Below are 14,767 nucleotides of genomic sequence, written 5' to 3'. Positions count from 1 at the left end.
TGACGTCACTTGTTGACGCCATGCGGCGGGTTGCCGAGTGTCCATCTGCGTTTATTAGGAGGTGGTTTGGGAGCCGGCTGCCGAAGGCTATCAGCTATTCGGACGCTGACACCGCCACCCCCTGGATCTCGCAGCGTGACGTAGGCGGTCTCTGTGGCTATACCGTACCACTAGTTGACATGTGCCGGTTGAACTATGTTCCTCACTATCTTATTGTATCTTGTTTGACACTCACTCACCTCAGCTATGGTAATTATAGATTTTTTGAATTATCTTTTGCTTTTCACTGTTCACACTATATATCTTTTTATTCATCATGCACACCAATTATATCCAACCTACTTGGCTTAGCTATATGCCTCCTTTCATTTTAATGATTTTACTCACTGGCTTCACTACCTCTTGGCACTGTAACTTCGTTTCACTTGTTCCTGTACAGATATAATTATACACTTACTTATTCTATTCCTTTACAAAGGTTCTTTGGAAAAACTTTTTATATATGGTTATTCTGGGATTACAGGGCCCTAGATGTGTCACTCCCAATCAACTGTGGTGCTCTGTGGTCATTGAGAATTTTGCCTCAGCTCCGGTGGAGATTTGTTTTTCACAGCGCCTCTATTTGTCAACAGTTTCTTTCCCAAGAAATAATCTCATTGTAAGTAAGAGTGTTTGAGGGAACTGAGTCTCCCTCCTTCTCTCTGTTCCTTTGCCCTTTGTGCTGATTTTGTCTGACCCTCATGCATTCACTTATCTCTTTGTAGATAATTTTAACCTTGGAACTGCTCCTGATGAGTGGATGAACTCCACGAAACGCGTAGAGCGCTTTTATGCTACCATTTGCAAGCATGTGTCTGAAATTTTCCCCGACTTTATTTATAATGTCTCATGCTTCAATCCATTCAAGATTATTTCTGTCTCTCTTTTAATCATGCAATTTTCTGTGATGTTGATTATCATTGTAAACCTTGTTATAATATGTACTTATGTATACACATATATGAAATATAATCAATTCATATTATTGTTACCTATGTTATTATCGTTTTTTATACCTAGCCAATGAATTTCAGACATGTCCTTACATACCTACCTTGCAGCTATGCTTCATTCAAAGTCCCACCCTATTTTTCCTATTGATTTAAGCCAGATGGATCTTTGGGACTTATTATTTCTTTCTGTTACTGCACAAGTCACTGTATGGTGATTGGAGATGGAAGTAGTGGTGAACGGGTTGAAGGAAATCTGCGTTTTCATGTTTATGAACTTCCTCTTGATGTTTGCAATTTTATGAGATAACTTTGTTGCATTTCATGTTTTTTTAAACATTGTATGTTATATAGATTGAAGTAGCTGTGAATAGGTTGGAGGAGATCTGCCCTTCCTCACATGTATGAAAGTACATTTTTGTAGTGAATGTAATTGTTATATCTGCTCACTATTGGCGGAGTTATCACATCTAGTATAATATGGAAGACTGCAGCACTAGTATATAACATTCACACAATATAAATGTGAAAATATTGTGTATGTAAATGTATATATAACAATGGTATGGAGACTATTTCACAGATAACTAATGAAAAGAATTTATAATCAGCATATATAAAATTAGTGCAGAAATATTAGTACAAATTAAAAAAAAATTCCAAATAAAGAATGGTAATAATAAAATCTTCTCCACACCATAAGATCAAATCCTCCACCATGATGTTCAAAGGAAATCCCAAAGTACAATGGTGTCACGTTTAGTCAATGAAGTTTCCACAACATGAGTGAGACTTCTGTGACCATCAAAGTGAATCCCCACAACTGAATCCAAGACTTAGCAGAAGGTTGGAGGTGAAAGCCTAGAGGTCAGTGTGAGTGTGTATGGTCCAATCCCCATACAGGAATAATGAATGGATCACACCACCTCATCCACTTCTCATGTCACATTTAGTAATTGGGGTCCACAAAAAGAGAAATCCTCCAATAGCGTAGATGATCGATCGTCTTTTATAAAGAGTGTATAAACAATTTTTTAAGATAACTTTGTTGCTCTTCATGTTTATTTATTTTTGCATATTATAAATTATACATATGGAAGTAGCTATGAATAGGTTGCAGGAGATCTGCCTTTATTTACATTTATGAAAGTGTATTTTTGTAGTGAATGGAATTGTTATATCTGATCCCTATTGGTAGAATTATCGCATCTAGTATAATATGGAAGACTGCAGCACTAGTATATAACATTCACACCATATAAATGTGAAAATATAACAATAAAAGTGAGACTCCTCATCACAAAACTCCCTATAAGTGTATATATAACAATGGTATGGAGACTATTTAACTGATAACTAATGAAGAGAATTTATAATCAATTATACAGTTATAAAATCTTATCCACACCATAAGATCAAATCCTCAACCATGATATTCAAAGGAAATCCCAAAGTACAATGGTGTCACTTTTAGTCAATGAAGTTTCCTCAACATGAGTGCTGCTGATCTACTAGCAAGTGACTGTCCTACTGGTAGCTTGTGCCTCTTGGTGCAAACACCCTCTGTGCCACCTTCAGGGGTGGTCTGTGCTGAGTCGCAACAGCGACCACTCTCAGCATCTTGGCCTCGGTGAGTACATTTATATGATAACAATGGTGTCACTTTTAGTCAATGAAGTTTCCATAACATGAGTGAGACTTCTGTGACCATCAAAGTGAATCCCCACAACTGAATCCAAGACTTAGCAGAAGGTTGGAGGTGAAAGCCTAGAGGTCAGTGTGAGTGTGTATGGTCCAATCCCCATACAGGAATAATGAATGGATCACACCACCTCATCCACTTCTCATGTCACATTTAGTAATTGGGATCCACAAAAAGAGAAATCCTCCAATAGTGTAGATGATCGATCGTGTTTTATAAAGAGATCTCATATTAATGATTAAAGAGAGATGAGAGAAATGAGTTCCATTCATGTAGAGAATAGTTACATTCATTCCTGGGGGAGAAATTCATTTTCTTCTGGTAACATTCTTCTCTTCTTCTACAGATTGTATAATAATCACCTGACAGACAGTTCCTGCCCCCACCTGGCATCTGGAATAAGAAATAACCAGACACTGAGGACACTGGGCCTGTCTGAGAACAATCTGGAGGGTCCTCATTTCAGGGATCTGATGGAAGCTCTGACAACAAGCCGGATAGAGGAATTACTGTGAGTATAACAGGACTGACTGAGACAATAATATTCTGGGACAGGTTTATATCTAAACCACATAAATAATATAGAAATATGAGAATGTCATCAAATTCCATCTTTAGACTCCATAAGGCTCCATGCACACTGGGCTTAAAAAATGTCAGTTCCCTTGGCAGAAAAAACTTTCATATAGAGAGTTTATTGTACAAAGTTTAGACGAGTTTAGGAGAGTTTTGCATTTTTTCTCCCAGAAAGCTCCAATCAGAAACACGAAGCAGAAGAGTTTTTTTTCCTGCCTCTGAATGTTGAGGTCAAAATATGTCTGTAATCTCCCCAATGTGTATGGAGACATAGGAGAACATGGAGCTGCTTCTACAGGCAGAACACAAAACTCCTGTAGTAGCAGCAATTTTTTAAGCCAGTGTGCATGGAGCCTAAATATCCAATCCTGGACTGTTACACTATATTACCAAAAGTATTGGGACACGCACATGGGGTTTAATGGCATCCCAGTCTTAGTCTGTAGGGTTCAATATTGAGTTGGTCCATTTGTTGCAGCTAAAACCGCTTCAACTCTTCTGGGAAGACTGTCTGCAAAGTTTAGGAGTGTGTCTATGGGACTGTTTGACCATTTTTCCAGAAGCACAATTGTTAGGTCAGGCACTGATGTTGGATGAGAAGGCCTGGCTTGCAGTCTCCACACCAACTCATCGCAAAGGTGTTCTATTGGGTTGAGGTCAGGACTCTGTGCAGGCTAGTCAAGTTCCTCCACCCCAAACTCTCTTATCCATGTCTTTATGGACCTTGCTTTGGGCACTGATGCGCAGTCATGCTGAAATAGGAAGGGGCCATCCCCAAACTGTTCCCACAAAGTTGGGAAATTTTCCAAATTGTCTTGGTATGCTGACATTTTAAGCGTTCCCTTCACTGGAACTAAGGGGCCATCCCAACCCCTGAAAAACAACCCCACACCATAATCCCCCTTCACCAAATCATTTGCACAAAGCAAGGTCTATAAAGACATAGTTGAGAGATTTTGGGGTGGAGGAACTTGACTGGTCTGCACAGAGTCCTGACCTCAACCCAATATAGAACACCTTTAGCGTGAATTTGATTGGAGACTGCAAGCCAGGCCTTCTCATCCAACATCAGTGCATGATCTCACAAATGCACTTCTGTAAAAATGGTCAAACATTCCCGTAGACACACTCCTAAACCTTGTGGAAGGCCTTCCCAGAAAAGATGAAACTGTTATAGCTGCAAAGGGTGAGCCAACCCAGTACTGTACCCTACGGACTAAAGGCCCATGCACATGATACAAAAATCAGTAGTAAAATTTTGTCCAAATGATCTGACGATTTTTGGATCATTAGTATTGTGCTTTCGATAGGAGATTCTGATTTTTTGTCTGAGAAAGCTGGATGTGCAAACTATAAAATGTTTATCGTACGTGAACTCAGAAAAGAAAGAATACATACAAAACTATTCAACACATTACATCACTTCTGAAGTTGTATTCTGTCAGATGAGAATTTTCATATGGTGAGTAACCTCCTCACTTTCCATATGAGACTAGCATGTCACAAAAACAGACGAACGGTCGTCAGAAAATCTGATGGTGTGTACGAGGCTTAAGACTGGGATGCCAGTAAAGTTCATGTGCTTGTAAAGGCAGACGTCCCAATACTTTTGGTAATATAGTGTATGTCTAAACTACATGAATCAAATAATAATAATAATGGAGGTACTGGGAGGGGAAATGTTGTGGTTATTGTTTTTTATGTATCACCAAATTTACAACTGCTTATAAATGTTAAAGGTACTGTGCTACTGTCAAACGTACATCATCAATATTGGATGTCAATGTGTTCTATGCTATCAAGGGTGACTATATCTGCTCTGCCAGTCTTGGTCCAGTCGTGGTCTGCCATATATGCCCTATACCCGCCATGAGTTCTTTAAAATTTCTCACGTTGAATGTTAGAGGCCTGCACAATAAGATCAAACGCACAGCAGTCTTAACATTTCTCAAGTCCCAGCGCGCTGACATCCTTACATTGGTAGAGACGCATTTGTCACGGGCCACCTGCAGGCTTCTCTTAAAAAGCCCTGGATAGGTTGGGCATACCACGCCACCCACACCTCTCACTCCAGAGTATCGGTCCTGATTGCAAAAAGGGTGCCATTTGATCTAGTGCTGCTCCAAACAGACCAGCAGGGCAGATACGTGTTTATCCATGCCACCGTTAACGGATCCCCCATCCTGATTCTAGCTTATTATGTCCCTCCCCCTTACAACTCAGCAGTAATTAAGGAGGGCCTTGCCTTTATGGCACATTACTCCTCTGTACTGGCAGTGTGGATGGGGGACTTTAATATGACCCTTATTCCCACTCTGGACCGTATGGGCACACTGGACCCCCCTTATCCACCGGCCCATACCAGATTGTACCGCATACTGACTGACTTTGCCCTTGTAGATACCTGGTGCCACAGGCACCCACATACCAAGGTCTTCTCGTGCTTCTCAGCCAGCCATAACACGATGTCACGCATCGATTTTATTTTAATCTCAAAGTTCCTGATACCTAAACTATGAGAAGTGGGCTTTGCTCCGAGAATTCTCTCGGACCACGCTTCCTACTGGGTTACGCTCCAGCTCTTGAAGGCCTCCCCGGCTCCCTCATGGCGGCTAAACCCGTTTTGGTTAACCACTCTGCAGAACCAGGGTGACATCCCTGCGGAACTACAACACTACTTCACAGCTAATGTGAACTCTGCTACGTATGATATGGTGTGGGAGATGTTTAAGCTCCATGCCTGTTCCTTACTCTCCTTACGTATCAATAGACTAAAACGATCCTCCAATCTTATTGCCCAACAGGCTGCGGAACACCTCCAGGTGCTGGAGGAGGCGTTCCATCGGGACCCCTCGCCCAGCACAGCCAATAACCTTAGAATTCAGACACGACAGGTCTCTCAACTGCACATTGAGAAAGCTAAACAACGCATCTTTTTCTGTAAACAAAGGGCATTTGAGCATGGAGAAAGATCGGTTAAACTACTTGCATACCTTGCCCACCTAGAGTCTCGTCCCCCAGTGGTGGTGACGTTGGTCGGCCCTCAAGAAAACAAAATCACTGACCCACAACAAGTGGCGGAGAAATTTGGGAAATTCTACCGCGCACTTTACACCTTCAGAGTCACTCACACTCCCCAAGACACCAAGGACTACCTAGCAGGGGTTAAATTCCCAAGGTTGACTAATGACCAGCTTGAGCTCCTTGAGGCCCCCATTACTAAGGAGGACATTTCTGGAGCTATCTCCTGTCTGGCCACATCAAAGGCCCCAGGACTGGACGGCCTACCACTTGAGTTCTATGCCACCTATTCTGGCATTCTAATCTCTAAACTCTACGATCTATATAAATCTATATTTGATTCAGGAACCCTGACCCCCTCTATGAGAGAAGCCCAAATTATAGTAATCCCCAAGCTGGGTAAGGACCCCAAATACCTGAAATCATATAGACCCATCTCCTTATTGCAGGTAGATATTAAAATACTAGCTAAGATTTTGGCCTCATGCCTTAACCAGGTCATTCTGTCATTGATCCACCCTGATCAGACAGGTTTTATGCCAGGAAAAAACACAGCTATGAATATACGCCGTCTATTTATGAACCTCCAGGAGTCCCATGAAGAAATTGGCTCAAGGGTCGTGGTGGCTCTTGATGCTGCCAAGGCATTCGACTCCGTGGAGTGGAATTACCTGTGGGAGTGCCTCTTGGGATTTGGATTCGGCCCCAAATTTATTCGCTGGGTTCAGCTCCTATATCAATCCCCGAGGGCCAGGGTATTCGTGAATGGCTGGCTTTCTGACCAGTTTCCGTTAGAGAGGGGGACCCGACAAGGCTGCCCTCTTTCCCCCATGCTCTATGCATTGGCGGTGGAGCCATTGGCTATTATGATTCGAGCAGACACTGGCATCCGAGGCCTTAAGATAGGGAGTCTGGAAGAAAAGATTGGAACGTATGCAGTTGACACGCTCCTATATCTGGCAGATTCGGGTCCCTTTCTCATCGCAACCCTACTCTCCATAGAATGGATCGGTGGTCATTTGGGTCTGAGTATCAACTGGTCAAAATCCCAGATCCTTCCGATTGACCACTCTCCCCCCCACCCACCTCCCTTTCTTTGACTCTCCCAAGAGTCTCCCTGATTAAGTACCTTGGAGTACAGGTTACCAGATCACTCACAGACTATACACACCTGAACATTGAACCTCTATATGCGCTAATTAAAACTAAGACACAGACTTGGGCCAGATTACCTCTGGGTGTATTGGGGCGCATTAGTTTAGTCAAAATGATACTTCTCACAAAGATACTCTATTTGGTATGGCACGCCCCTCTGTATATCCTACAAAATTTTTTCAAAATAATTTAATCCATTCTTAACTTGTTTGTATGGGGCCACAGTAGACACAAATTAGCATGGATAATCCTAAAGAACCCAGTGACAATGAGGGAGCCACTCTTCCAGATTTTCAGGACTATTACCTTGCCTCCCAACTTTCCCACCTCTATCATTTTGAAAAAGACGAGCTACCAAGATACCAAGCACTACTCTGTGGGCGCCCAGGTGACCCAGCCCATGCCCCACTTCAGGCAGTCCTTAGAGCCCCATCGACAAGACGCCCCTCCCAACAAAAAGCAGACATGCTGACTCATCACCGTAGGGTATGGTGGGTGACACTACTAAAACTCGGGACCCCACAGGTTCACTCTCACACCCCCTCTGGTTTAACACACACCTACCAGAATTAATGTCTATTCCAGACCCGGAGGTGTGGATGCGCCATGGGGTCCTATACCTGTATTAGATCATGACCACTACGGGACTTAAAACATTCCAAGCGCTAAAGGACGAATTTTCCCTTCCCAGTTGCCTTCTCTTCAGGTATCTACAACTCCGTCACGCTATATGAACACAGTTTACTGGTTCCAACCCATCTCTGGCAGTCCCCTCTGTAGTAGACACAGTCACAGGTACTGAACCAGCTAAACTGATTTCTACCCTATACTCTGCCATTTGCCTCCCTAGTACTACAGCATTGGCCTATACTGCCAAGACTGGGTGGGAGGTGGATGTTGGAACCATTGACAATGAGGATTGGGATGAGATTTTGGAGGATGTGAAGAGAGTTTCCCCCAAACTGTCAGACCGCCTCATGGAGTTGTACATTATACACTGGACATATCTGACTCCTCAGAGGATAGCGCGCTACAAACCCTCATACAACCCGGGGTACCGACTATGTGGTCACACACCAGGCTCTTTCTATCACCTTCTATGGCCCTGTCCAACCATGCAGGGGTACTGGACACAGGTGGTTCGCTTCCTACATGACCAAATGGGCTCCCCTGCCACTTTAGACCTGAAGATGTGCCTGCTTGGTCTAATACCAGACTTAGGTGCTGATAAGCCCCTTCGCACCCTCCTACATGAGACACTATTCATGGCGAGAAAAGAAGTAGCTCGCAATTGGCTGCAGGCCCAGCCCCCTACAATCCAGTGTTGGAAAAAGGGAATTAACGATACTCTCCCATACAGAAAGTTGATATATGTACATAGAGGGTGTCCGCAAAAGTATGAGAAGGTTTGGAGTAGATGGTTAGCAGATGGTAAAACGTGTACCTGATATGTTTATTCCTGCCCCCCCCCTTTTCTCCCCCTCTCTATTCTCCTCCCTCCTGTTCTGGACTAAGTACTGGCCCTACCCCGGTGGACCTTTGGTTTTATGTCACGCTGACACACACTACAATGTGTGTATGTATGTATTATTGTTCTGGCCATGTTGGCACACACAGATGTATGTACCATGATTACACTTTTCAATAAAGTTGGTTTTCCAATTAAAAAAATAATGGAGATATATTTCATCTCCTGGTTGTCTCTATATATCTCCAATATCAGACAGTTCTCTAAAGCTGGATATAAAAATGTAAAAAATTTAATATCTGCACTAAAAATCATGAACAACTTTGTGAAAATCTAATGAATGAAAACCAGCCGCCAGCAGCAAGTCTGATATAGAAGTACAAATAGTATAATATAATTCTATGTATAGAGCCCTACACTTAGTGACACATTGGGGGTTATTTACGAAAGGCAAATCCACTTGGCACTACAAGTGCACTTGGATGTTGCAGTCGCTGTAGATCTGAGGGGGACATGCAAGGAAAATAATATACAGCATTTTAGTTTGCACATGATTGGATGACAAAATCAGCAGAGCTTCCCCTCAGATTTACAGCAAATGCACTTCCAAGTGCACTTTCAGTGCAATTTCAAGTGTATTTTTTACTTGTAGTGCAAAGTGGATTTGCCTTTCGTAAATAACCCCCAATGTGTGATGAGACAAATGAGAAATCTGCAACCTACAATGTGACCGAATACCAACACTTCTAATGTAGATGTGATAACTCCACCAATAGTGATCAATAATAACAATGTAAATTCACTACAAAAATACACTTTCATATATGTGAGGAAGGGCAGATCTCCTCCAACCCTTTCACAGCTACTTCAGTCTGTATAACATATAATGTGCAAAAATACAATATCACCCGAGGTGTCCAGACAATGGCCGCAATCACATTACATAGAGAGGAAAAAGCCTCCATGTCACTGCCTGGACTCCATCATACACGGCTGCAGTCTGGAGCGGTGTGTGCTGAGTTCTGTGTATACTCGTGTATATGATGGAAGTGTACAATCTGTGATTCTATATATATTTAAGGATTATGCACTATGGAGGCTTTTTCTTTTCTATGTAATGTGATTGCGGCCATTGTCTGGATACCTCGGGTGATATTGGAGATACTACCTGGAGGTCTGACATTCCGTGGCACAGTCTGTTCTCATCGGAAGCCGGCTTGAGCGGAGTGGTGCTGCTGGAAGAATATAAACAATTTTTTAAGATAACTTTGTTGCTCTTCATGTTTATTTATTTTTACATATTATAAATTATATATATGGAAGTAGCTATGAATAGGTTGCAGGAGATCTGCCTTTATTTACATTTATGAAAGTGTATTTTTGTAGTGAATGGAATTGTTATATCTGATCACTATTGGTGGAATTATCACATCTAGTATAATATAGAAGACTGCAGCACTAGTATATAACATTCACACAATATAAATGTGAAAATATAACAATAAAAGTGAGACTCCTCATCACAAAACTCCCTATAAGTGTATATATAACAATGGTATGGAGACTATTTCACTGATAACTAATGAAGAGAATTTATAATCAATTATACAGTTATAAAATCTTATCCACACCATAAGATCAAATCCTCAACCATGATATTCAAAGGAAAATCCCAAAGTACAATGGTTTCACTTTTAGTCAATGAAGTTTCCTCAACATGAGTGCTGCTGATCTACTAGCAAGTGACTGTCCTACTGGTAGCTTGTGCCTCTTGGTGCAACCACCCTCTGTGCCACCTTCAGGGGTGGTCTGAGCTGAGTCGCAACAGCGACCACTCTCAGCATCTTGGCCTCGGTGAGTACATTTATATGATAACAATTGTGTCACTTTTAGTCAATGAAGTTTCCACAACACGAGTGAGACTTCTGTGACCATCAAAGTGAATCCCCACAACTGAATCCAAGACTTAGCAGAAGGTTGGAGGTGAAAGCCTAGAGGTCAGTGTGAGTGTGTATGGTCCAATCCCCATACAGGAATAATGAATGGATCCCACCACCTCATCCACTTCTCATGTCACATTTAGTAATTGGGATCCACAAAAGAGAAATCCTCCAATAGTGTAGATGATCGATCATCTTTTATAAAGTGATCTCATATAAATGATTAAAGAGAGATTAGAGAAATGAGTTCCATTCATGTAGAGAATAGTTACATTCATTCCTGGGGGAGAAATTCATTTTCTTCTGGTAACATTCTTCTCTTCTTCTACAGATTGGATGAGAATCACCTGACAGACAGTTCCTGCCCCCACCTGGCATCTGGAATAAGAAATAACCAGACACTGAGGACACTGGGCCTGTCTAAAAACAATCTGGAGGGTCCTCATTTCAGGGATCTGATGGAAGCTCTGACAACAAGCCGGATAGAGGAATTACAGTGAGTATAACAGGACTGACTGAGACAATAATATTCTGGGACACTTTTATATCTAAACCACATAAATAATATAGAAATATGAGAATGTCATCAAATTCCATCTTTAGGCTCCATAAGGCTCCATGCACACTGGGCTTAAAAAATGTCAGTTCCCTTGGCAGAAAAAAACTTTCATATAGAGAGTTTATTGTACAAAGTTTAGATGAGTTTAGGAGAGTTTTGCATTTTTTCTCCTAGAAATCTCCAATCGGAAACACGAAGCAGAAGAGTTTTTTTTCCTGCCCCTAAATGTTGAGGTCAAAATATGTCTGTAATCGTCCCAATGTGTATGGAGACATAGGAGAACATAGAGCTGCTTCTACAGGCAGAACACAAAACTCCTGTAGTAGCAGCATTTTTTAAGCCAGTGTGCATGGAGCCTAAATATCCAATCCTGGACTGTTACACTATATTACCAAAAGTATTGGGACACCCACCTTTACACGCACATGAACTTTAATGGCATCCCAGTCTTTGTCCGTATGGTTCAATATTGAGTTGGCCCATCCTTTGCAGCTATAATAGCTTCAGCTCTTCTGGGAAGGCTGTCTGCAAAGTTTAGGAGTGTGTCTATGCTACTGTTTGACCATTCTTCCAGAAGCACATTTGTTAGGTCAGGCACTGATGTTGGATGAGAAAGCCTGGCTTGCAGCCTCTGCACTAATTCATCCCAAAGGTGTTCTATCAGGTTGAGGTCAGGACTCTGTGCAGGCTAGTCAAGTTCCTCCACCCCAAACTCACTCATCCATGTTTTTATGGACCTTGCCTTTGGCACTGGTGCGCAGTCATGTTGGAATAGGAAGGGGCCATCCCCAAACTGTTCCCACAAAGTTGGGAGCATGAAATTTTCCAAATTGTCTTGGTATGCTGACATCTTAAGAGTTCCCTTTACTGGAACTAAGGGGCCAAGCCCAACCCCTGAAAAACAACCCCACACCATAATCCCACTTCACCAAATGATTTGGGGCAGTGCACAAAGCAAGGTATATAAAGACATAGATGAGTAAGTTTGGGGTGGAGGAACTTGACTGGTCTGCACAGAGTCCTGACCTCAACCCAATATAGAACACCTTTAGCATGAATTTGAGTGGAGACTGCGAGCCAGGCCTTCTCATCCAACATCAGTGCATGATCTCACAAATGCACTTCTGTAAGAATGGTCAAACATTCCCATAGACAAAAACAGGAAATTTCCCCAGGGGTTTTTTAGCAGCAGAGATTTGGTGTGAAAATAGTTGATGTAAAAAAATAATTTATTTAACAGACAATGGTAATTCCAAATGAACAATAATACATCATCCATATAGGTAGTGCGACAAATACAAACATGGAACATCACTCATAGCAAAAAAACTCTATGTACAGGCATGGTTTGCCAATTATATTCGTAACATATGTATCCACATGAAAAACCCCGATTCATTTCACCCCTTACGATTTCTGGTCTCTTCAGGGGGATTTATATTCTAGGGAAATGTCAAAATATCTAATTAAAGATATAGTATAGGGTGTAGTATTTCAAATTAAGCAAAATTATGTCTCCATGCATATAGAGATATAGTTACCAATGGGTGTATGAGGACATGAGGACGTGTCGCATGAACCGGCATTGCAGGATTATAGCCATCCAGTGATCCCATCGCTGCCACATGTTCCCCCCGTGCCCTCTGGGTGGGTGCATAGTCCACTGAGCTTGCAGGGGGCCACGTTTTGGGACTCAGAGAGGAGGATGGGGGGTAAAACACCTGCAGATGGACATGCAAAAAAAATACTTTTTGTAAGTCATTATTAAATAATATTAGAGGGAGTATATAGAAGTGCTTGGCAGCTGTAGGCTTATTACTTGGTAATTAATGGATTCATATTGTAAAATAATTAAACTAGTTATACATAGCATGGCGTAGTTTATTGGTTAGTTATATTGATTATAAGAGGGATTAGCCAACAGTGAAAAAAAAGGGGATGGAAAAAAATAAAACACTGCAATGCATGCAAAGTAGTACAAATAAAATGATTTACAGATAATCATATGTTAATATAGGTATATTGTTGGTTGAAGGAGCCAAAGGCATATACAATGCCATCAATTACATAAAAAGATGGAGGGGGGAGGCAAAGAAGATAACTTTTTGCACCCCAAGAGAAAGGATATACTCCTATGCTCAAACAGTGATTCCACCTGTCTGAGCTCAAATGCAGGTACCTTTCATTATATAAATCATGCAGATACTTTAAAATCCCACATCTCCCAGGAGATCCTGAGGTGTTCCCTGGTAGTGCTGTCATACACCAATACAAGACTGATGGAGTGCTTGGTAAGTGCAGCTTTTGGAATGATTCTGACTGGGTAATCCTTGTACTTATGTGACACCCATTCATTTACTAACATTACTACTTAACCCACACAATATTATACTTTAGTAATATTACCATAATCCTACTCCCTCACTTTATGCAGACAGCATTCAGTGTCATAACACTCATGTTTGGCACCTTGATCCATTTCACTTTCACCATCTTATTCAGTTATCCACCTTTTTCTTTTCTTTTTTTCCTCACACACACATACACACACACACATACACACACATACACGCACATACACGCACATACACGCACATACACGCACATACACACACATACACACACATACACACACACACATACACATACACGCACATACACGCACATACACACACACACATACACATACACACACATACACGCACATACACACACATACACGCACATATACGCACACACACGCATGCATTATCCTCTCCACACTCATCTAGTTGCCCACACCTGTCACTTCACACTTCCAATTTTGTTGTTTCAGTTTTCTTTTTCAGTAGTTTGGTTTTGTTTTGTTCTGTTTTCACTTTCACACCCCTCTTGCCCCGTCATCAGTGTACCTCACATCATGCATTTCCACTTCACCCATCACATCTCCACACCCACCCTTTTTTTTTTTTTTTTCACTGTTGGCTAATCCCTCTTATAATCAATATAACTAACGAATAAACTACGCCATGCTATATATAACTAGTTTAATTATTTTACAATATGAATCCATTAATTACCAAGTAATAAGCCTACAGCTGCCAAGCACTTCTATATACTCCCTCTAATATTATGAATGATGAATTACAAAAAGTTTTTTTTTTGCATGTCCATCTGCAGGTGTTTTACCCCCCATCCTCCTCTCTGGGTCCCAAAACGTGGCCCCCTGCAAGCTCAGTGGACTATGCACCCACCCAGAGGGCACGGGGGGAACATGTGGCAGCGATGGGATCACTTGATGGCTATAATCCTGCAATGTCGGTTCATGCGACACGTCCTCATGTCCTCATACACCCATTGGTAACTATATCTCTATAT

At 41.7% G+C, this 14,767-nt stretch overlaps 1 protein-coding gene across 1 annotated transcript in view; it reads left to right on the top strand.

Annotated features, from left to right (window-relative positions):
- LOC143942631 (NACHT, LRR and PYD domains-containing protein 12-like) overlaps window positions 1-14,767 on the top strand; it is a 1,996,551-nt gene that overhangs the window by 1,965,312 nt on the left and 16,472 nt on the right. The window contains exons 18-19 of the mRNA XM_077463989.1: window positions 3,038-3,202; window positions 11,183-11,347. Of these exons, the coding sequence (XP_077320115.1) occupies window positions 3,038-3,202; window positions 11,183-11,347 (330 nt within the window). The remainder of the gene's footprint in view (window positions 1-3,037; window positions 3,203-11,182; window positions 11,348-14,767) is intronic.

The sequence above is a fragment of the Lithobates pipiens genome, unplaced genomic scaffold, assembly GCF_037356315.1.
Source record: "Lithobates pipiens isolate NorthernLeopardFrog02 unplaced genomic scaffold, aLitPip1_a1.2 Scaffold_30, whole genome shotgun sequence".
NCBI lineage: Eukaryota > Metazoa > Chordata > Amphibia > Anura > Ranidae > Lithobates > Lithobates pipiens.
Note: the sequence above shows the minus strand (reverse complement) of the source record. Positions and strands in the feature narration are given on the sequence as shown.